Source organism: Uloborus diversus, chromosome 7 (genome assembly GCF_026930045.1).
Source record: "Uloborus diversus isolate 005 chromosome 7, Udiv.v.3.1, whole genome shotgun sequence".
Taxonomy (NCBI): Eukaryota; Metazoa; Arthropoda; class Arachnida; order Araneae; family Uloboridae; genus Uloborus; species Uloborus diversus.
In genome coordinates, this window is record NC_072737.1 from 158,097,089 (window position 1) to 158,122,772 (window position 25,684).

The 25,684-nt window shown below is 35.5% G+C and overlaps 1 protein-coding gene across 1 annotated transcript in view; it reads right to left on the reverse strand.

Moving 5' to 3' along the window:
• LOC129225815 (dual specificity protein phosphatase 3-like) overlaps positions 1–20,117 on the reverse strand; it is a 31,527-nt gene extending 11,410 nt beyond the window's left edge. Inside the window, exon 1 of the mRNA XM_054860326.1 lies at positions 19,934–20,117. Within this exon, the coding sequence (XP_054716301.1) occupies positions 19,934–20,020 (87 nt within the window). The 5' untranslated portion in view covers positions 20,021–20,117. The remainder of the gene's footprint in view (positions 1–19,933) is intronic.
• Between the last annotated feature and the right edge of the window lie 5,567 nt (positions 20,118–25,684).

A 25,684-nucleotide genomic window follows, 5' to 3' on the forward strand; every position in this document is an offset into this window, starting at 1 on the left:
TCAATTTAAGGGTTTCATATCGTTCGTTCCATAAGTTCGTGTTCACGTACTCCATTTTTAATGCTTAATGTAACTTAAAATAATAACTGTAATTATATCTATGGCAACTATTATTCAGTAGAACCATTCCTACCCCTCATGACGACTGTGCCTCTGTAAATTAAAATTTCGATATTCTCAAAGGAATACTTTAGAGCAGCAAACTTAAATAAGTGCTCTTACTACCTGCATCAGTTTGAGTTATCATGTACAACATTTACGGCAAAAGTGTGAGGTTTTAAAAATTGGAAATAAAATTTTAATCAAGACAAATTTTGAATCGTTGCAAGACACCAATATTAATGTCTAACTGTCATTTTCGCCTACGAAAAGAGCGCCTAAGAAATTTGATATAAACATAAGAAAATAAAATGTAGTTGACGTACGTCTTTTTATGCAACTTACACTTATCCAATTTTACTCCATGGCATGCTACCAAATCTACACGGAAGGGCAAACAGACACATTTTGTGAAGTTATTTATACTAAGTGACCGTTTTCTACGGAATGTGCTTGCATACCTGAACACTTACAAAAACTTATAAAATGAGTCTACCTAACACGTGAAACCGTGAAAGTAAAAACACCGCCAGAAAATCCGTGAAACGGAACGTTAACGACTATTAATAACAATGACCGGATTCCTTATTTTCTGTACAGTGGACTATCTGTTTAGCTTTTGGGCTATTAAGGATGATTTTTACTTTCTTCTATATCTAATATATAGAAGAAAGTATTGGATTCGTGCAAATTTTCGAATTTCGAATTTTGACGGATTCGAACGTTTTGAGGTGTGCTGAGTCCATTTCGACCATTTTTGGAAAATGTCTGTCTGTCTGTGTGTGTGTGTATGTATGTGTGTGTGTGTGTATGTATGTGTGTCACGTCTGTGTGTGACCAGTTTTTTGTGGCCGCTCTACAACAAAAACTACCGCATGAAATCGAACGAAATTTAGTACACATATGTGCCCCTATGTGAACTTGCGCCCATTAGTTTTTGGCGCGAATTCCTCCAAGGGGGTGGAGCAATGGGACGTTTTTCGAGTTACGCGTGCTTGCTATTCCTCAGAAAGTAACTGGCGGAATCAAACAAAATTTGGTCCATATGTTGGTATTAACAGGAACAGGTGCTGATTCAATTTTGGTGTCAATAACTCAAACGGGGGTTGAGCTATAGAACGTTTTTTGTCGTCAATTGTGACTGCTGTATCTCAAGAAATAATGAACGGAATGAAAGAAAAATTTATCGGCAAGTAACCCTTAGTGGGTATAAGAACTGATTTTATTTTAGTGTCAACAGCTAAAAAGGGGGTAGCGCAATCACCCGTTCTTTTTTTCCATTTTGAGTACCCTATCTCAAGAAGTAATGCTACGTTCTGGTTGAAATTTGGAATATATGTGAATCCATATGTAAACAGGCTTTGGTTCGATTTTGACGCCGATCGCTCCAAGAGGTGTTGATTTTTTTTTTTTTGAGAATAAAAATATTTTTATTAATGCAACAATAAGAAAGATAAATCGTAATAGATTGTCGTCTGCGTATTTCTCGTGATTTTAATTGTATGGAAATGATAGGAAATATTATCTCAATGATTTAAAATTTTTAACTCTTGCCATCTTATGTTTGTTAATAAATAAAATATTTGTAACTAGCAAAAATACCCGGCGTTGCCTGGGTCAGTAATAATTATTAGAAAAAATCGTTACTTGCTTTTGTTTTCTGTTCTAAGTGAAAGAATTTAAAACACATCTTTTTGACGTGATTAAAAATCGAGTTTCTTCCTTACCCATAAAACTAAAATAGCAATAAGTATAAAGAACAAAGTAGTATTGATTTAGAAACGAAAGCACTATATTTAAGCATATACACAAATTTAAAAAACATGAAATTAATCTTCTCATGTTTAAAAAGATTAATCTGTTGATACTTTTTTTTTTAACATGGAGTCTAAAACCTTCTCTGTATGGCTAATGAAGTACGAAGTGATTAAAAAAAAGTAGCTGCGCTCGTAATCCCCTTATACTTGCTTTAGTTATTTCGGGAAATTTCAATCATTGTGGCTCTTGGTGCGATTTTACCGAATTTGCGAAAGTCGTTTCGGGATACCTTCGATGATGCTCCCCCATTCTTTCCTTACTTTGTAAAACGATATATTAATTTTCGTTACAGAGATATCGTCGCCAGATGCTGAGATATTTTTGGTCACCATAAAATGGCGCTAAACAGTTTCATCCGAAATGTTACCGAAATAAGTAATAAAATTTGGTGATTGTTTGAAATTGTGCAAAAAGAAAAATTAATGGAAGTTTTTGTGCTGTTTATGGATTTGCCTAATTTAGTTGCTGGATTATTTAATACAGTAAAAAAAGTCTTTTGAAAATTTTTTGATTGGCGATATTTTGTTTACATGGTGAAAGCTGAGAAACATTATGACGTAGTCTTCGGCTTCAAAAACAGCAACGTTGAAAAAACTGCCAAATGCATCAGCTACGGAAATCTTTCTGCAAATATTTTGGCGATCTGCTGGTTGTTTGGATAATGAGTAAGTGTTCAATCAGCATAAATAATAATAAAAACCATTAATTACATTAAAGTTCCGTTTAAATGGAAAATCATCAGCCAAATCATGTATTATTTGCCAATCTTGTGCAAAAATCTTACTTCAAGATTTGACTTGAGAAAAGCCTTGAACAATCACGAAAAGCAAAGAAAGTCAGCAATACAACAATTGTCGCTATCGACAGGGAGTTGAGATGATACACTAAATACTGTATTTAGTTGAGGAAAGCCTTCGAACATGGATCTAAAAAGCTCATAACTCGTTTTTTATTCTACTTAGAAATTTCGAACAGGTGCCATCTTCAACAGAAAAATCAGAGCTTTCGATGGACATATAATGTAAATATGTGCAAATATTTTTTCATCCCAATATTAGAGAATTTATACAAAAATTGTGTTTTATTGCACCCCTAAGGGGGTTTTGCCCCATAACGGGACGAAAACTACCCTATGTGTTATTCTGATGCATAAGCTATATTATTGTAAAGTTTCATCAAAATCCGTTCAGTAGTTTTTGCGTGAAAGAGTAACAAACATCCATACATCCATCCATACATCCATACATCCATACAGACAAACTTTCGCATATATAATATTAGTAAGATTAATTCAAGTTAAGCTTTTAAAGTAACTTTCAATTTTCGCTCTTTGTTTTGTTTTTACAATAATTCAGACATTGGGATGGTCGTCAAGTTTTTGCATGTGTAATTTTGTTTTTGTTAGGAATATTGCTTCCTCGTCAAGCATGGGGAGGGATCAGAAAAAGGAAAAATATAGAAGAAAGTTTCGTGATGGCCACAACATACTAGTTTTTTTTTGCGAATAAAAAATTTTTATTAATGCAACAATAAGAAAGATAAATCGTAATAGATTGTCGTCTGCGTATTTCTCGTGATTTTAATTGTATGGAAATGATCGGAAATATTATTTCAATGACTTAAAATTTTTAACTGTTGCCATCTTATGTTTGTTAACAAATAAAATATTTGTAATTAATTCAAGCAAGGCTTTTAAAATAACTTTCAATTTTCGCTCTTTGCTTTGCTTTTGCAATAATTCAGACATTGGGATGGTCGTCAAGTTTTTGCATGTGTCATTTTGTTTTTGTTGGGAATATTGCTTCCTCGTCAAGCATGGGGAGAGATCAGAAAAAAAAAGAAAAATATAGAAGAAAGTTTCGTGATGGCCACAACATACTAGTTATATCTGAAAATATTGTAACGGTGTCATATTTTGCATATATTTGTAACTGATAAAAGCCATCGAATTTTACTCAAGTATCTTTCTAGGAAGACATTCCATGATTTTTTTTCCAGAATAAAATGTATGTGAAGAGTACTACAGCATGCATTAATGTCTTGAGGTATACAAAACTTTCAAACACAGCACAACGGTTTTCGTATTCGAAGCACCACGTAAAAGGTTGTCCCACAAGATATGCAAGACAATCATTTGTCTCTGCCATTAAGACAATGGATGTGCCTTCCGTCTGTTTCAACCGCAGACAACGTGCCAGTGGACACGACAGAACCAAAGAACATCGTTGACAGAACCCCGATAACATGCCTCATGCTTTTTCGTTTTTACTTGACACTATTTTTTCTGCAAATGCTCAACTTTCTGTGCTATTTACAGTCTTTTGAAAATTTGAGCCTAGAGTGGTGTGAATGCAGGTTTTTACTGTCATTTAGATAGAATTCATCCATTTAATTATCTAAAAGATATGTTGCATTGATAAGCACCCGGGCAACGCCGGGTAGTAAGCTAGTAAACAAATAAATGAAATCAATAATTTGAACTATTAATATTGGTTCTTTGATGCTGCATGGTTTTTTACCTGCACAAAACTTTCATTCTGGTGAACTTTAACGCTTTAACCTCGAAGCAAAGAGGTACAAGTTGCCAAAATTAAAAAAATGGAGATAACTAGAATAAATGGCCTTTTTTTTTTGGCGAGAGATGGGGGGGGGGAGAGCGATGGTACTTGAGTATAGAGCTCTTCAGCATTGTTGGTGCTCAGCGGAAGAGTCAAGAACATCAAATTCGTTATAAATGGACAGCGCAGTAAACGCGATTGGCATTCAAAAAGTTCCGCAACGGGTTCTTGATCGGGAGTTCAGCACGAGTTTTCAGTTGAAATTTGTTTCATATTCTGAAAAAAACAACAACACTTCATGGGGGGGGGGGGGAAACGTGGTTTTGCTAACACCTGATTAAAAAGTGCGACTCTGTGTAGTTGACCTACGAGCTTGGGCGATCAGTCAAAAAAGGAACTCGTAATTGAGTGGATCTGAATAAGGTAATTGATTAGAGTTGCGGCAAACCAAACCTGGCAGCAATGTGGAGGCCACGCAGATCATAAACGACGCTGCCAGCTTAGGTTTGCCCCGGCCCCAACTATAGTTATGGGCAGCCAACCACTAAGGGGCAGGTTCGTCTTGTTCTATCAATATCAAGTTTGTTATCGATATTCTAGGAACGCCATCAACATATTCTCAAAATAGCAACTTTCAAGATTTCAAAGAGGAAAATAAAAAAGGCAATTTTCTTTGCATTTAAGTTTTTGAAGTTTTTTCTTAAGGATCTGACATTGTTGTTTCGTATCAGATAGCAGTTTTATTGGTACGTATTTCTTCCTTAGTTTTTTTTTTTTCAATCATAATTAGGTATGTTTTTGCCATTAACTATATGATAGTACTTAAGATCCTTTCAAGCTGATGTGCCCAAACTAGTCAAGTAAAATTAAGTATTTCAGTTATGAGCAAATTACCATAATTCAGTTTTTTTGTAATTCTTACTCAAAAGTTGTTTAGAATTGATGATAAAACCTAAGCTTAATTTGGCAGATGATAAATAAAAAAAGCAGCGGTGACTAGTTCTATTTATTTTTGTTGTTATTGTGCAAAATAACCTAATGTTTTGAAGTAAGCAGCAGGAATACAGGGCTATGTTTCGCCTGTGGGGTAAAACTCTGTTCAGAGAAAAAGTAGAGGATGCTTTTCTTAAAAAAAAAAAAAACAAAGGAAAAAAAAGAAAAACTACATTAAAAACATTCCAAGATTTTTTTTTTCTTTTCTAGGCTCCAGAATAGAGGCTCCCAAATATGACCTACTTTTTTATACCAAGCCTACAGCGACCTACTTCATCGTAGGCGTTTTTTTTCGAACCCGTGACAAGCTAGAGAAGAACAAATTTAAAAACAACGATCCAAAAACAGAAACAACTGAAAAGACACACTTGTTTGTTTTTACTCAGCGGTGTTCACAAAAGATGACACACACTGTTTAACTATTTGTGTTACAAGGTGTCACACTTGTAACGTCGCTTTTCTTGCTACCCTTCCCTTCTAGTCAGAATTAAGTATAGTTTCAATCAGGGGCGGCATTTCAGCATTTTGTTGGGGGGTCGAGTTTCTTGAACATGAATTTCCTCAGAACGGTATAAAATACACAGAGCTGCCAAATGCTACGAAAAAATCGTAGTTTCTACAAATTACAGCTTCAAACTACGAGGCTACGAAAGCGGGTCCAAAAATCACGAATTTCTGTTTATTTTATTTATTATTTTTTAAAAAATTTATAATCCCAAGAACGCAAAAAACAAAAATAAAAACAAAACAAAGAGCGAAAATTGAAAGTTACTTTAAAAGCCTTACTTGAATTAATAACAAATATTTTATTTATTAACAAACATAAGATGGCGACAGTTAAAAATTTTAAATCATTGAGATAATATTTCCGATCATTTACATACAATTAAAATCACGAGAAATACGCAGACGACAATCTATTACGATTTATCTTTCTTATTGTTGCATTAATAAAACTATTTTTATTCGCAAAAAAAATAAATAAAAAATAAAAAATAAAAAATAAAATAAAATAAAAAACTAGTATGTTGTGGCCATCACGAAACTTTCTTCTATATTTTTCTTTTTTTTTTTTCTGATCCCTCCCCATGCTTGACGAGGAAGCAATATTCCCAACAAAAACAAAATGACACATGCAAAAACTTGACGACTATCCCAGTGTCTGAATTATTGCAAAAGCAAAGCAAAGAGCGAAAATTGAAAGTTATTTTAAAAGCCTTGCTTGAATGAATTACAAATATTTTATTTGTTAACAAACATAAGATGGCAACAGTTCAAAATTTTAAATCATTGAGATAATATTTCCTACCATTTCCATACAATTAAAATCACGAGAAATACGCAGACGACAATCTATTACGATTTATCTTTCTTATTGTTGCATTAATAAAAATATTTTTATTCGCAAAAAAAAAAAAAAAAAAAAAATCAACACCTCTTGGAGCGATCGGCGTCAAAATAGAACCAAAGCCTGTTTACATAAGGATTCACATATATTCCAAATTTCAACCAGAACGTAGCATTACTTCTTGAGATAGGGCACTCAAAATGGAAAAAAAGAACGGGTGATTGCGCTACCCCCCTTTTAGCTGTTTACACAAAAATAAAATCAGTGCTTATACCCACTAAGGGCTACTTGCCGATAAATTTTTCTTTCATTCCGTTCATTATTTCTTGAGATACAGCAGTCACAATTGACGACAAAAAACGTTCTACAGCTCAACCCCCGTTTGAGTTATTGACACCAAAATTGAATCAGCACCTGTTCCTGTTAATACCAACATATGGACCAAATTTTGTTTGATTCCGCCAGTAACTTCCTGAGGAATAGCAAGCACGCGTAACTCGAAAAACGTCCCATTGCTCCACCCCCCTTGGAGGAATTCGCGCCAAAAACTAATGGGCACAAGTTCACATAGGGGCACATATGTGTACTAAATTTCGTTTGATTTCATGCGGTAGTTTTTGTTGTAGAGCGGCCACAAAAAACTGGTCACACACAGACGTGACACACATACATACACACACACACACACACACATACATACATACACACACACACACAGACCGACAGACATTTTCCAAAAATGGTCGAAATGGACTCAGCACACTTCAAAACGTTCGAATCCGTCAAAATTCGAAATTCGAAAATTTGCACGAATCCAATACTTTCTTCTATATATTAGATATAGAAGAAAGTAATAAATAAATAATAAATAAATAAATAACTAGTATGTTGTGGCCATCACGAAACTTTCTTCTATATCTTTCTTGTGAATTCTGATCAATCCCTATGCTTGAAAAGAATGCAATATTCCCAGCAAAAAAAAAAAAAAAAAAAAAAAAAAAACTTGACGACCGTCCGAATTCCTGAATTCCCGCAAAAGCAAAGCAAAGAACGACTTGAAAGTTATTTTAAAAGCCTTGCTTGAATTAATTAGATGTTTTATTTGTTAACAAACATAAAATGGCAACAGTTATTAATTTTAAATCATTGCGATAACATTTCCGATTATCTCCCGAAAATTAAAATCACGTGAAATAAGCAGACGAGAATATTGTAATTTATCTTTCTTATTGTTGCATTTATAAAGCTATTTTTATTAACACAAAAAAAAAATCAGACCCCCATGGAGCGATTGGCGCCAAAATTGAAACAACGCCTATTTACAAATAGATTCACATTTATTCCAAATTTCATCCAGAACGTAGCATTACTTCTTGAGAAATGGCACTCACAATGAAAAAAAAGAACATTCGATTGCGCCACCCCCTTTTCAGCATTTTGACACCAAAATAAAATCAGCTCTTATACCCACTAAGGTCTACTTGCCGATAAATTTTTCTTTCATTCCGTTCATTATTTCTTGAGATACAGCAGTCACAATTGACGACAAAAAACGTTCTATAGCTCAACCCCCGTTTGAGTTATTGCCACCAAAATTGAATCAGCACCTGTTCCTGTTAATGGCAACATATGGTCCAAATTTTGTTTGATTCCGCCAGTTACTTCCTGAGGAATAGCAAGCACGCGTAACTCAAAAAACGTCCCATTGCTCCACCCCCCTTGGAGGAATTCGCGCCAAAAACCAATGGGCACAAGTTCACATAGGGGCACATATGTGTACCAAATTTCGTTCGATTTCGTGCGGTAGTTTTTGCTGTAGAGCGGCCACAAAAAACTGGTCACACACAGACGTGACACACACACATACACACATACATACACACACACAGACAGACAGACAGACATTTTCCAAAAATAGTCGAAATGGACTCAGCACACCTCAAAACGTTCGAATCCGTCAAAATTCGAAATTCGAAAATTTGCACAAATCCAATACTTTCTTCTATATATTAGATATAGAAGAAAGTAAAAATCAACACCTCTTGGAGCGATTGCAGTCAAAATTGAACCAAAGCCTGCTTACGTATGGATTCACATATATTCCAAATTTCAACCAGAACGTAGCATTACTTCTTGAGAGAGGGCACTCACAATGGAAAAAAAGAACGGGCGATTGCGCTACCCCCTTTTTAGCTGTTGACACCAAAATAAAATCAGCTCTTATACCCACTAAGGGCTACTTGTCAAAAAATTTTTGTTTGATTCCGTTCTTTATTTCTTGAGATACAGCAGTCACAATTGACGACAAAAAACGTTCTATAACTCAACCCCCGTTTGAGCTATTGACACCAAAATTGAATCAGCACCTGTTCCTGTTAAGGGCAACATGTGGACCAAATTTTGTTTGATTCCGCCAGTTACTTTTTGAGGAATAGCAAGCACGCGTAACTCAAAAAACGTCCCATTGCTCCACCCCCCTTGGAGGAATTCGCGCCAAAAACTAATGGGCACAAGTTCACATACGGTTACATATGTGTACCAAATTTCGTTCAATTTCATGCGGTAGTTTTTGCTGTAGAGCGGCCATAAAAAACTGGTCACACACAGACGTGACACACATACACACACACACACACACACACACACACACACATACACACACAGACAGACAGACATTTTCCAAAAATAGTCGAAATGGACTCAGCACACCTTAAAACGTTCAAATCCGTCAAAATTCGAAATTCGAAAATTTGCACGAATCCAATACTCTCTTCTATATATTAGATATAGAAGAAAGTAAAACTAGTATGTTGTGGCCATGACGAAACTTTCTTCTATATTTTTCTTTTTTTTTTCTGATCCCTCCCCATGCTTGACGAGGAAGCAATATTCCCAACAAAAACAAAATGACACATGCAAAAACTTGACGACTATCCCAATGTCTGAATTATTGCAAAAGCAAATCAAAGAGCGAAAATTGAAAGTTATTTTAAAAGCCTTGCTTGAATTAATTACAAATATTTTATTTGTTAACAAACATAAGATGGCAACAGTTACAAATTTTAAATCATTGAGATAATATTTCCGATCATTTCCATACAATTAAAATCACGAGAAATACGCATACGACAATCTATTACGATTTATCTTTCTTATTGTTGCATTAATAAAAATATTTTTATTCGCAAAAAAAAAAAAAAAAAAGAAAAAAAAAATCAACACCTCTTTTAGCGATCGGCGTCAAAATTGAACCAGAGCCTGTTTACATATGGATTCACATATATTCCAAATTTCAACCAGAACGTAGCGTTACTTCTTGAGATAGGGCTCTCAAAATGGAAAAAAAGAACGGGTGATTGCGCTACTCCCTTTCTAGCTGTTGACACAAAAATAAAATCAGTTCTTATACCCACTAAGGGCTACTTCCCGATAAATTTTTCTTTCATTCCGTTCATTATTTCTTGAGATACAGCAGTCACAATTGACGACAAAAAACGTTCTATAGCTCAACCCCCGTTTGAGTTATTGACACCAAAATTGAATCAGCACCTGTTCCTGTTAATACCAACATATGGACCAAATTTTGTTTGATTCCGCCAGTTACTTCCTGAGGAATAGCAAGCACGCTTAACTCGAAAAACGTCCCATTGCTCCACCCCCCTTGGAGGAATTCGCGCCGAAAACTAATGGGCACAAGTTCACATAGGGGCACATATGTGTACTAAATTTCGTTCGATTTCATGCGGTAGTTTTTGTTGTAGAGCGGCCACAAAAAACTGGTCACACACAGACGTGACACACATACATACACACATACATACATACACACATACATACATACACACACACACACAGACAGACAGACATTTTCCAAAAATGGTCGAAATGGACTCAGCACACCTCAAAACGTTCGAATCCGTCAAAATTCGAAATTCGAAAATTTGCACGAATCCAATACTTTCTTCTATATATTAGATATAGAAGAAAGTAAAAACGTACAATTCAGAAATAATAATAAATAAAATAACGCACCTTTAATAGATTTTGTAAAAATGGTACGAAATTTCGTTCTACTAAAGGTAAAGTCAAGTAAAACTTCAAACACATATTTTTACTTTCTTCTATATCTAATACATAGAAGAAAGTATTGGATTCGTGCAAATTTTCGAATTTCAAATTTTGACGGATTCGAACGTTTTGAGGTGTGCTGAGTCTATTTCGACTATTTTTACTTTCTTCTATATCTAATATATAGAAGAAAGTATTGGATTCGTGCAAATTTTCGAATTTCGAATTTTGACGGATTCGAACGTTTTGAGGTGTGCTGAGTCCATTTCGACTATTTTTGGAAAATGTCTGTCTGTCTGTGTGTGTGTGTGTATGTATGTATGTGTGTGTGTGTGTGTGTGTATGTATGTGTGTCACGTCTGTGTGTGACCAGTTTTTTGTGGCCGCTCTACAGCAAAAACTACCGCATGAAATCGAACGAAATTTGGTACACATATGTGCCCGTATGTGAACTTGTGCCCATTGGTTTTTGGCGCGAATTCCTCCAAGGGGGGTGGAGCAATGGGACGTTTTTTGAGTTACGCGTGCTTGCTATTCCTCAGGAAGTAACTGGCGGAATCAAACAAAATTTGGTTTATATGTTGCCATTAACAGGAACAGGTGCTGATTCAATTTTGGTGTCAATAACTCAAACGGGGGTTGAGCTATAGAACGTTTTTTGGTCGTCAATTGTGACTGCTGTATCTCAAGAAATAATGAACGGAATGAAAGAAAAATTTATCGGCAAGTAGCCCTTAGTGGGTATAAGAGCTGATTTTATTTTGGTGTCAACAGCTAACTAGTATGTTGTGGCCATCACGAAACTTTCTTCTATATTTTTCTTTTTTTTCTGATCCCTCCCCATGCTTGACGAGGAAGCAATATTCCCAACAAAAACAAAATTACCCATGCAAAAACTTGACGAACATGTCAATGTCTGAATTATTGCAAAAGCAAAGCAAAGAGCGAAAATTGAAAGTTATTTTAAAAGCCTTGCTTGAATTAATTACAAATATTTTATTTGTTAACAAACATAAGATGGCAACAGTTAAAAATTTTAAATCATTGGGATAATATTTCCATAGACTAATAATAAGAGTATACCGAGCTTTCTCATTCTTGCTGATGAAGAAAATTGGTTCATAGATGTATCATGTGACTAGTGGAAGGGCTTGGCGAAGACTTTGGCAGCATGGTTGCTAGATGGCAGCATTATCTATAGTTTGGCACTCGACATGTATTTTAAGACAATGTGTTTTCATTAAAAAAATCTTCCGGGTGCAGAGATTGAACTGTTTTTCTTTTAGTTATGCATTATTTTGACATTCGTAATAGTTTTTGATCAGTTTTCGGTAACTTTTGTTTCATTTGGAGCTGTCAGCGTTGGCGTGAACGTTTTGCGTTAACGCAAAAATGTACTAATCGGTATCTTAAATTGAAACTGTAGGTAAAAATCTTACTGTTTGCTGATTCTTCTTGGTCGCTTGCATCTTTTATTGCTTAGAGAGTTATTGAAATTGACTAAAGAAAATGCACAATACTATCTAAACGAAAAACTCACTATATTAACAAAATATTTGCAACTTAGAATAACAAATTTACAAATCGGACTCCATAAAAGATCATTCTTCCGTGTTCCATCAATTCTATTTATTTTATTTCGCGCTGGCGTTGATCGTCTGCTACGATTAACGCCCGCTGTTGCTAGGATATCCACCAGTCACATGGTTTGGTTTATGAGCAGCAAAAGGGTTGTCATAGCTCGGTCTACTCTTATTATTAGTCTATGAATATTTCCGATCATTTCCATACAATTAAAATCACGAGAAATACGCAGACGATAATCTATTACGATTTATCTTTCTTATTGTTGCATTAATAAAGCTATTTTTATTCGCAAAAAAAAAAAAAAAAAAAAAAAAAAAAAAAAAATCAACACCTCTTGGAGCGATTGGTGTCAAAATTGAACCAAAGCCTGTTTACATATGGATTCACATATATTCCAAATTTCAACCAGAACGTAGCATTACTTCTTGAGATAGGGCACTCACAATGGAAAAAAAGAACGGGCGATTGCGCTACCCCCCTTTTTAGCTGTTGACACCAAAATAAAATCAGCTTTTATACCCACTAAGAGCTACTTGCAAATAAATTTTTCCTTCATTCCGTTCATTATTTCTTGAGATACAGCAGTCACAATTGACGACAAAAAAACGTTCTATAGCTCAACCCCCGTTTGAGTCATTGACACCAAAATTGAATCAGCACCTGTTCCTGTTACTGGCAACATATGGACCAAATTTTGTTTGATTCCGCCAGTTACTTCCTGAGGAACAGCAATCACGCGTAACTCAAAAAACGTCCCATTGCTCCACCCCCCTTGGAGGAATTCGCGCCAAAAACCAATGGGCACAAGTTCACATAGGAGCACATATGTGTACCAAATTTCGTTCAATTTCATACAGTAGTTTTTGCTGTAGAGAGGCCACAAAAAACTGGTCACACACAGACATGACACACACACACATACACACACACATACATACACACACACAGACAGACAGACATTTTCCAAAAATAGTCGAAATGGACTCAGCACACCTCAAAACGTTCGAATCCGTCAAAATTCGAAATTCGAAAATTTGCACGAATCCAATACTTTCTTCTATATATTAGATATAGAAGAAAGTAAAAAGGGGGTAGCGCAATCGCCCGTTCTTTTTTTCCATTGTGAGTACCCTATCTCAAGAAGTAATGCTACGTTCTGGTTGAAATTTGGAATATATGTGAATCCATACGTAAACAGGCTTTGGTTCAATTTTGACGCCAATCGCTCCAAGAGGTGTTGATTTTTTTTTTTTTTTTTTTTGCGAATAAAAATAGCTTTATTAATGCAACAATAAGAAAGATAAATCGTAATAGATTGTCGTCTGCGTATTTCTCGTGATTTTAATTGCATGGAAATGATCGGAAATATTATCTCAATGATTTAAAATTTTTAACTGTTGCCATCTTATGTTTGTTAACAAATAAAATATTTGTAATTAATTCAAGCAAGGCTTTTAAAATAACTTTCAATTTTCGCTCTTTGCTTTGCTTTTGCAATAATGCAGACATTGGGATGGTCGTCAAGTTTTTTCATGTGTAATTTTGTTTTTGTTAGGAATATTGCTTCCTCGTCGAGCATGGGGAGGGATCAGAAAAAAAAAGAAAAATATAGAAGAAAGTTTCGTGATGGCCACAACATACTAGTTGGAAAATGTCTGTCTGTCTGTGTGTGTGTATGTGTGTGTGTCACGTCTGTGTGTGACCAGTTTTTTGTGGCCGCTCTACAGCAAAAACTACCGCATGAAATCGAACGAAATTTGGTACACATATGTGCCCCTATGTGAATTTGTGTCCATTGGTTTTTGGCGCGAATTCCTCCAAGGGGGGTGGAGCAATGGGACGTTTTTTGAGTTACGCGTGCTTGCTATTCCTCAGGAAGTAACTGGCGGAATTAAACAAAATTTGGTCCATATGTTGCCATTAACAGGAACAGGTGCTGATTCAATTTTGGTGTCAATAACTCAATCGGGGGTTGAGCTATATAACGTTTTTTGTCGTCAATTGTGACTGCTGTATCTCAAGAAATAATGAACGGAATGAAAGAAAAATTTATCGGCAAGTAGCCCTTAGTGGGTATAAAAGCTGATTTCATTTTGGTGTCAACAGCTAAAAAGGGGGTAGCGCAATCGCCCGTTCTTTTTTTTCCATTGTGAGTGCCCTATCTCAAGAAGTATTGCTACGTTCTGGTTGAAATTTGGAATATATGTGAATCCATATGTAAACAGGCTTTGGTTCAATTTTGACGCCAATCGCTCCAAGAGGTGTTGATTTTTTTTTTTTTTTTGCGAACAAAAATAGCTTTATTAATGCAACAATAAGAAAGATAAATCGTAATAGATTATCGTCTGCTTATTTCTCGTGATTTTAATTGTATGGAAATGATCGGAAATATTATTTCTATTCAGAGTCACAACTGACTACAACTGTATTTATGTCGAGGACTGCATACTAAGTGCCTTGCCTCCATTATTTTATATACCGATAGATGGCAGCACCATCACCGGATCGAACAGTTAATGAGAATTTAGAACTAGTCCAGGAGCTAATAGCTACCTAGTACTAGCACCCCCAGAGGTATCGTTTCACTTGGAGGACATTGAGACCACGAGCATATTTAACGTCGCCCAGTCCCCTTTAATGACGACGGTGGGTCTTCGATCATCGAGGTTCGAACCCAGGACCCTCCGGCCCCGAATCCGACACTCTACCGATCGGGCTACCACGGCCCATCGGAAATATTATCTCAGTGATTTAAAATTTTTAACTGTTGCCATTTTATGTTTGTTAACAAATAAAATATTTGTATTTAACTCAAGCAAGGCTTTTAAAATAACTTTCAATTTTCGCTCTTTGCTTTGCTTTTGCAATAATTCAGACATTGGGATGGTCGTCAAGTATTTGCATGTGTAATTTTGTTTTTGTTGGGAATATTGCTTCCTCGTCAAGCATGGGGGAAGGATCAGAAAAAAAAGAAAAATATAGAAGAAAGTTTCGTGATGGCCACAACATACTAGTTTATACATGAATTTAACTTTTGTTTTAATTTTTTTAACATGCCCAAAAAGGAAAAGCAATTTTTGAAACAATAACTTTTTCACATTTTCGCGGGGAGAGCCCCTGGAACCATCATACCAGGGGGCCCCTTTCCAGTACCTAACCGACCACCCCAGAAGGAGCCAGTCCGGGCCTGGCAATCACGATTGCTTATTGCTTTCATTTGACTGTTTTTGGCGTGCTATCATTTTTCCCACCGGCGCGGCGCCACCCTCTGCCAGCACCACCCGTCGCGTCGGACGACCTCACGATGCTGCTCCTCTAGCGAAAACCGTCTCCAGGTTACGTCCATATCCTACACACAAACACATACACGCACATACACAAACACCACGATACACACACATACACAAACACATACACACACGCATGCATACAGACATCTACACATACACACAAATACACACAACTGCCCACACATTCATGCCTGCACACAGACACAAACACATATGCTTACACACACACACATACACATACCCCGCCCCCCACGCACACAAACACTCATACACACAACTACCCACACACTCATGACTGCACACAGACACAAACACACATGCCTACACACATACACATAACCCCCTCCCCACACACACACATACAAAAACACACTCGTGATTGCGAAAAACATAACTTGAATTCAAGATGACAAAATTTAAATTAAATTTCTTTAATTTAATTTAATTTAATTTAATTTAATAAATATATATATGCGAAAGTTTGTATGGATGTATGGATGTATGGATGTTTGTTAATCTTTCACGCAAAAACTACTGAATGGATTTTGCTGAAACTTTACAATAATATAGCTTATGCATCAGAATAACACATAGGGTAGTTTTCGTACCATTATGGGGGGGGGGGGCAAAACCCCCTTAGGGGGGCAATAAAACACAATTTTCGTATAAATTCTCTAATACGGGGATGAAAAAATACTTGCACATATTAACATTATATGTCCATCGAAAACTCTGATTTTTCTGCTGAAGTTGGCACCTGTTCGAAATTTCTAAGTAGAATAAAAAACGAGTTATGAGCTTTTTAGTACCATATTCGAAGGCTTTCCTTAACTCAATACAATATTTAGTGTATCATCTCAACTCCCTGTCGATAACGACTATTGTTGTACTGTTGACTATCTTTGCTTTTCGTGACTGTTCAAGGCTTTTCTCAAGTCAAATCTTGAAGTAAGATTTTTGCACAAGATTGGCAAATAATACATGGAGTTGGCTGATTTTTTTCCATTTTAATGCAACTTTGAGGCAATTAATGGTTTTCTTTTTATTTATTTGTATTGATTGGGTATTTAATCGATTAGCTGGAACCCAGCCAAACTGTTTTTGTGGAATCATTTCAATAGCTAAGGCATTTGGCATTTTTTTCAACTGTCGCTGTTTTTGAAGCTAAAGACTACGCAATACTGTTTTTCGGTTTTCACCATGTAACCAAATATCGCCATTTCTTTAATATTTCTTTCTTTAAATTTGTTAACACGTAAAATAATTCGCCAACTAATTCGCAAATTCATAAACAGCGCAAAAACTTCCATTACTTTGTCTTTGCACACAATTTCAAACAATTGCCAAATTTTTACTGTTTATTGCAAACATTTCGGGTAGCATCATTGTTGACTCTATTTTGGGACGATTTCTACGGTAAGAAGTTACACATTATACAATAATTTAGATTGCCGGTGTAGCGCTGGATATTATGTATTTGATGAAGATCGGGATTATAAGGGAACTGTTTCACTTTATTTAAGAATAGTTGACCTCACTCGAATTGGATTTTTTGGGAACTACCCAAACTGACTTCTTTACAACTCCTGAACGTTTTCGTGATTTATTTTTTGTGATTTTTGGGTTTCTTCTCAGTTTTGCCAACATTTCATTTACTCCCTTTCCCCCTAATTTTGAGTTTTAATCATACCTTTTGATTTTGATACATTTAAGGGGGCAGGCAATTTGAAATGTCGGCGAAACTAGAGACAAACAATGTTTTGGTAATTATTTGACCTCTACCTGTAATGACTTGATTCAATTGAAAAAAAAACTACATCAACGTGAGCGAAGCCGCGGGCAAAAGCTAGTATTTAATAAATATGCAGTGTTTTGCTTTATCGCTAGTATAGCTTAAAGATGAAGGTCTTGCTTGCCTCATTGCACTTCAAATGTATTTCTCTAACCTTCTGACACACAAAAGACAAAATTGGTTGACGTTCAGTTCTCCCACAACTTTCTGGTTGTGTGCTGAGTTTTTCGCACTGATGAAGAAGCTCCATTGCAGCCTTGAAATAGCTATATGACGTATTTTCGTGTTAATTTGTGCTTCATTTTACGTTGGTTTTTCAATTTATTCACAAAAGTCATCTCTCAAGTGACTGACCTGATTGAAGCAGTCAAAAAACAGTGGAAGCAAGAAAGTTATGTCAAAAAACACATTTCCTTCAGGTTTCTCTCTTTAAAAAAATCAAAACTACTTTTTTAAATTGGGCTAGTATTTATTTTGCGTCATTAAAAAGTATAGTCGCAATTCACAAAACAATTCCTCTTCCCTCATGCTATTACTTATAAGTGTAATATTTTCTTTTTCGTTTTCTATAACCGAGATATATAATATTGAACTTAAGACCAATGATAAATATATCTCATCCAATCCTGTCTCAATTTCTTCAGAAACTGAATTGATCATTTTATTCAAAATATTGATTTAATATTTTGGCTGAAACATCATGTGGGTTTTGTCACCTCTTCTACATTGCTATACAGTAAAAACTGCTATGGGAAGTTCTGCGACGAAGTTCCACACTTAGTTCAAGTATGCATTAGTGCGAAAATTACTAACAATTTCAATTGTCAATCCAAGAATTAAGATTAGCGGGGTGAAATTTTTATGATAGTGTGCAGCACCGCAGTATAAATAAAGTAAACAAAAATTCGAACAAAATCATACATATTAAAATGACTTCTGATTTTCTATCAATGAAAAGGTCGCTTTCCAGTAATTCTTCCGGGGGGCTTTTATAAATTCAACTCTTGAATATTATCTTCTGTCACACTCAAATTGTCAAGTGAAGAGCCTCAAGATATATTGGTTGCTGTGAAAGTTTTTTTTTTTTTTTGATGTGGAATTTTTTTCAAAAATAGCACATCTTTACAAAAAGTTTTCATGAAAGCATATAATACATCGAGTTGCTAAAATGTGTTTCTAGTACAAGGCATCAATGAACACTTACTAGCTAAACATTAAGTTATAATATGAGCACAAAAAATTATGCAAAATGACATGGAGTTTACGCGCAAAAATTGCGCAGTCTCAACATTGTACGGGCATCTCATACAATATGCACCATCATAACATAGAGTACACACTTTTGAAATATTTAACCCATATCAAGAGAAATTACTTCTTTAGTGAAGACAAACAATTACTCTCCATCGGGCTTTTCTGTTCTGGAAATGCAGGTAAATGATTTTCTAAGTTATCTAAATTGAATTCACCCATTCTTTATTATTATTAGTGAAAAATATGGGGGTGCAACCGCCCCCTCTCGCACCCCCCAATTTGCCGCCCCTGATTTCAATGAAGAGCCCTGGCTGAAGGAGGCTTTTAGGGATAAAAAAGGACCTACATGAGGAAAGAAATACATTTATTATCAAATGTTTATTTCAAAAGTTAATTTTTTTTTGTTTCCCAGATTCCTCTCCTTTTGCACACAAATTGAAATGTTTGCAATTAGAAAACAATATATTCAGAACTTTTTTTTTCTTATTTTTGTTTTAAAAAATAATTTTAAACAAAAAATAATTTTACATGAAATATCTGAAAAAAAATAAATAAATAAAATAAAATATGAGGATACTTCATAGATTGCATAATTAAAATAGGACATCAGTTAGGACTCAACATTTTGTTATTTTATTGCATATTTGTATTTGTTCTTAGTGAGCTATGTGAATGACATAATAGGCATGTTAGTGACGTAATGGACAATATTTTTGAATTTACGAATTGGAAAAAGGGGATTCGAAAAAAAAAAAAAAAGAACTAACCGTTCGAATTTTAATTTTAGGGTCTGAAAATGGTATTAATTGGCTCTTCTACCCGAAATAATTATCCGATCAGTTCGATTTTGGCGCCATTCGAAAGCTCGCGAAAACCCTCCATAGAGTTCATTCATATTTCTTTCGAGTTTCAAAAAAACAAACAAAAAAGGCTGTAAAATCACCGGGAAAAAATTAAAACGCACTGCTAAGCCTAATGGAACCGAAACTTTAATTAAATTAAAAAGGTTACAGTATAATATTTTTTAAAGATATATAGTTTTTTTTAACTCGAATAAGGTCGGGACGGGCCGCTAGTAAATAAATAAAATAAAATAATAATAATGTATTGCATGCCTAATACGTACCGTGGGGCTTTCTGGTACGCGTGTGGACAGGTAATCTCCAAACGGTCTTATCCCATAACGTATCAGATAATCCGTATGGCTCTGCATCTTGTCACACCACTAAGAGCAAAACGAAAACTGCGGTACCACCTGTAAAATAAGTTCTAAAACCTTTTGTAGGTGGGTGCATCTATAAATAAAGGAAAACATTACGGGGAACACGGCTAGTCACTCCGGATTCGTCAGTGGAGAACTATTTGCCCTGAAAAATTGGTCTCATTGCAATTGGCATGCGGCCCTGCTCTGTGTTTATAAAAAGAGGCGGTGGTGGAATAGAGCATTACGCAAAACTGTGTGTTTTTAGTCTACTTGGTGGTTTTCTGGGTTCATTAGGGTCTTTTTTTCTTTCTTCGCAACCTTGGGTAGTGATGCAATGTTTTGAGTTTTGTCGTCTCATGTTTATCTTAGGACTTCTTCATGCCTTTTGCGTTAGCTCAGTCTTGTGTAGAGTCTAGCATGTTGCTCATAGCTCAGATTTCGAACATAAATTATGCTGCTGCTCGATGGGGTTGTTTCCTCCAGTCAAAAGTACTACTTTTAGTCACTGAAATTGATAGAAAGAGCAAAAAAAAAAAAAAAAAAAAAAAACAAAAAAAAAAAAAACAAAAAAAAAAACCGTGGAGTGAGGGAAAAAACTTTTATTTTCCCAACGCTTAACTTTTAATTAATTTTTAAAATGTCCGATTTTGAAACTTCGCCTTGGCCTTTATAACGTCACAAATGATGTACTTTGGCTTATCTCTACTGGCGCGCTGAATGCTTACGCTTGCTATCTACCGCGTTTCCGACTTATGATAATCCTGCAACTAATTAAATATTACGCTCAACGCTTGCTATCAACCATATCGTTGCCAAAACACGTGAGTAAAGATGCGAATTAAATATTGCTCTCTGTGCTATGACACCAGTAAATGGCATATCATCATTTGTGATGTGTGCAGAAGCGTAAACAATGAAATTGCACCGTTTAAAATAATTGTTAAATAATAATAAACTTTGCCAAATTATTTTAAAAATGGTCAAATCCTATGTTATTAAACCTGCTCTTTCAGAAAAAAATACTTTTGAACTTTCGGAAATGACGCCATTCTAATGGAACGTCTTTTCAAAGATTTGTTTCATTTTTATCGCTTTAATTTTAATTATGACATTTATCATTTGTTGAATTTATGCATAAATTTATTACGCAGCAAAAAAAGAAAAAAAAGAAAAATGGGGATTGTTTCCTTCAGTCAAAAGTAGTATTTTTTATCACTGAAATTGATAGAATAAGCCAAAACAAAACAAAAAAAAAAAAAAAAAAAAAAATTTGAATTTTGAGATTTGGAATTCAAATTATGTTTTTCGCAATCACGAGTGTGTGTGTGTATGTAGGCGTGTGTGTTTGTGTCTGTGTGCAGGTATGAGTGTGTGGGTAGTTGTGTGTATGAGTGTTTGTGGTATGGGGGGGGGGGCGGATGTGTATGTGTGTGTAGAGGCATATGTGTTTGTGCCTGTGTGCAGGCATGAGTGTGTGGGTAGTTGTCTGTATGTATGCGTGTATGTGTATGTGTTTGTGTATATGTCTGTAGGTGTATGTATGTGTGTGTGTGTGTGTACGTGCGTGTATGTATGCGTGTAAGTGTAGGATATTGACGCAACCTGGAGATGGCTTTCGCTAGAGGAGCAGCATCGTGAGGAGCCGGTCGACGGTGATGCTGCAGAGGATGCTGGCGGAAAAATAAAATGATAGCACATCAAAACAGTCAAGTAAGAACAATAAGCAATCGTGATTGCTCAAAAAAAAAAAAAAAAAAACATGAACCCAGAAAATACTTTCATTTTCTCAACAGTTATTTTTTAACTAATTTTTTTAAAATGTCCGATTTTTCAAACAAGGCTTGGTCTATGGTCTTGATGACGTCACAAATGATGCATTTTGACGCATTTTTCTTCCGCGTTTCCACGTTATGCTAATCAAGGAGCGAATTAAAATTGCGCTCAACGCTTGCTATCAACCCTATCGTTGCCAATACACGTGAGTAAAGATGCGAATTAAATATTTTGCTCTGTGAATAGCAACACAGAATGGCGTTTCATCATTTGTGATGTCATCGGACAGAAGCATAAACAATGAAAGTTCGCCGATTTAAGTAATTTTTCAAAAATATCAAACTTAGTCAAATTATTTAAAAAAGGGTCAAATCCTATGTTTTTAAGCATGTTCTTTCAGAAAGAAATACTTTTAAAATTTTGGAAATGACCCCGTTGCCTAAGGAGGGGGATGCGAGGCAAAATGAAATAGATATGATAACTTAAATTTCTCAAAGTGAAAAAATAGGAAATTTGTTTTGAAAACCTCTACCTCTCAGGGCCAGACCGACGTAAGTCCAAAAATTGCGATTTTCCATTTGTTAGTGCATTGTGTATAGAAGTCTATTCCTCCTATAGTCATGTGAACGTAATTCTTGGTGGAAAAAAAAATTGAATTTTGACTTCTTGAATTCAAATTATGTTTTTCGCAATCACGCGTGTGTGTGTGCATGCAGGCGTGTGTGTTTATGTGTGTGTGTGCGGGGGGTATGTGCGTTTATGTGTGTGTGTGTGCGGGGGGGGGGGTATGTGTATGTGTGTGTAGGCATGTGTGTTTGTGTCTGTGTGCAGGTAGGAGTGTGTGGGTAGCTGTGTGTATGAGTGTTTACGTGTGGTGGGGAATGTGTATGTGTGTGTAGGCATATGTGTTTGTGTCTGTGTGCAGGCTTGAGTGTGATGAGTGTGTGGGTAGTTGTGTGTAGGCATGAGTGTGATGAGTGTGTGGGTAGTTATGTGTAGGTGTGTGTATGTGTAGGAGTCTGTATGTATGTGTAGGTGTCTGTATGTATGCGTGTGTATGTATGTATGAGTTTGAGTGTGTGTATGTGTTTGTGTGTGTAGTTGCGTATGTATGCGCGTGTGTGTAGCATATGGACACAACCTGGAGACGGCTTTCGCTATAGGAGCAGCATCGTGAGGATCTGGTCGAAGGTGATGCTGCAGAGGTGCTGACGGGAAAATAAAATAATAGCACGCCAGAAACAATCAAGTGAGAACAATAAGCAATCGTGTTTGCTCAAAAAAAAAAAAAAAAAAAAATCCGCTTTCAATTTTTTACCTGGTTTAAAAGAGCGCGCGTCCCATCTTTTGAGTGCAACAGAAATAGTTTTTCCTCCCTCTTCTGTAAAACTACCATAATGTGACTTACGTCCTTCTGGCTCTGAGGTACAGAAATTACAGTACATAAAAAGAAAACAACGCACTTTGCAATAAAACTTGTATTAAAATTTTCTTTTTTCTTTTTTGACTGTAAATTTGAATTTTCAAGTAAAATTAGAACAAAATCATATTTGCCCCATACATGGGGCAAAGTAATTAAATAAAAATACTTTCCCCCAATGAAATATTCTCTATTTTATTATCAAAAAATATTTTTCTTTTGCACGTCCTGATAAAGGAGTATTTACACGAAACAAGTTTTGTTGAAAGAAGTTTTGGCAAAGAGCATATACAAAAAAGGTTTTTAGGGGAGGGAAACGGAGAAGAAATTCGCACCCGTCATATCTCTACCTCAGAGTCAGAATTAAGTACATTATGGTTGTTTTACAGAAGAGGGGATTTTTTTTTTTTCTGGCGCATGCAAAGGATGGGACGCGCGCTCTTTTAACCCTGATAATACAGTAGAGTCTCGAAAATCCGAGGTAATTGGGACTCGCGTCACCTCGAATTATTGAAAGCTCGGATTATCCGAAAAATTCTTTGGAAAACATAAGATCATGCACTGTTTACTTCATATTCTTACGCTATTAAAAGGAAAGATTGTCTCCTCGAAAATTTTATCACTCAAATTTCAAGACAAATTTATGTTTTAATTGGACCTAATCAAGTTTTGGTTGTTTTTTTCTTGATATCTGCTCGTGCTTTTGTGTGTAAATTCGCAGGCAACCGAAAAATACCCTTTGATCGTCCTCGAATAAATTTTGATGAATTTTGTCGTGACATTTGTGTCTATGTGTGAGCGTACGTATGTACCTCACATAATGCAAAAACGTTAGTCATAGAAGGATAAAATTTCGTATATATGATTCTTAAAAAGTCAAGTTTTGCACTTCCCTTTTTTAATTGCAATCGGATATTCAAAAAGAGATGTTTGTTCGCTCTTTGAGGCAAAACAATGTTTTAATTTCAAGTTGTTTTTTTGTATCAACCAGCTTCTTACTTTCTCCAAAGCATCTCTTTATCCATCTCTAACAGTCAATGAATATTTCTTGGCGTCTGTTATTGACATAAACCTTTTAATATCATGTTATTACCTTATTGTACGTTGTCAGAAAAGTTCTACATAGCAAAATATTTCGATTTATCAACCAAGCACCTCGAATTAAGCGGAACCTCGGACTTTTGAGACTCGGATTTTCGAGACTCTACTGTATTTAAAAAAAAAAAATAAATTGAAAAGGTGTTTTTTTTTTTTTTTTTTTAAATTAAGAAATACGTTCACATGCCTCAATACGGAATAAGCTCCCACATTCAATGCACTAAAATCGCAATTTTTGGACTCGATCAGTCTGGCTCTGAGGTACAGATATTATGATTGGTAGTTTTCTAGATTAGGTAATGGCGATTCATTTCCATCAAAAAAGAAATGGTCATGAAGATGCGGTCATAAAGATGTCGTGGTTATTATAGCCGACTTGCACCCGTACACTTCCCATAAAGATTATATTTACAGCATAATCCGTTACGTTATTTTTATTTATTATCCATCTTCCATGGAGGGAATCAGTAATCTGGAAGTTTTGTATTTAGACGATCTTTTGCTATCAAGTTCATTAACATAGGTGCTTTTCCTGAAAAACGTGATTTTGCTCAAAATACACCTTCTTTAACGTAAAATCTGCTTGCTTTAAGCCTTGAATGAACGCAGACGATCTGTAACCATGACAACAAAAATCAATCTCTCTAAATAACTATTAAAAACCACCAGCTAGACTTATTCTCATCCTCATGATAATCTAAAAAATCAGCTCAACGTCAACTACGGTCATGTGGACATTGGATCCTACTCGTTGAGTTTCTTGATTCTACAAATGGACTGGATGGAAATGGTCAAGAAATTTGCACTCGTCATATCTGTACCTACGAAATCTGCGATTTTCCGTTTATTAGTGCATTGTATGTAGAAGCCTACTCCTCATGCTTCGAGCCACGTGAATGTAATTTTTAAGGGGGAAAAAATCGTTTTCAATTTTTTACCACGGTTAGAAGATCGCGCGTCCCATCCATTGCATGCGGCAGGAATAAGTTTTTTCTCTCTCCTGTAAAATTACCATAATGTGACGAACGTCCTTCTGGTTTATTCCTTTCACCTTCTGATAATTTCCTAGAATAGGTAATACGAGGCATATCCATAGAAAAAGAAATGGGGATTGGGATGTGATAATAAAGATAAACATTTTATGGCCGATATCCACCTCACCCAATGAAGATTATTTACAGCGCATAACCGTTATGTGTTTTTATTTCGTATCGATCTTAAATGTTGGGGACTTAAGTTATGGAATGGGGGCCACTATCGGAATCATCGAGATACGTTAATGTCTACTCTTTGGCGTCAAAAATTTAGTGAGAATTGAAATAATTGCCAAAAAACTCCTATCGAAATCTTTCAAAACTATACAAGTTGATTAACATAAGTTT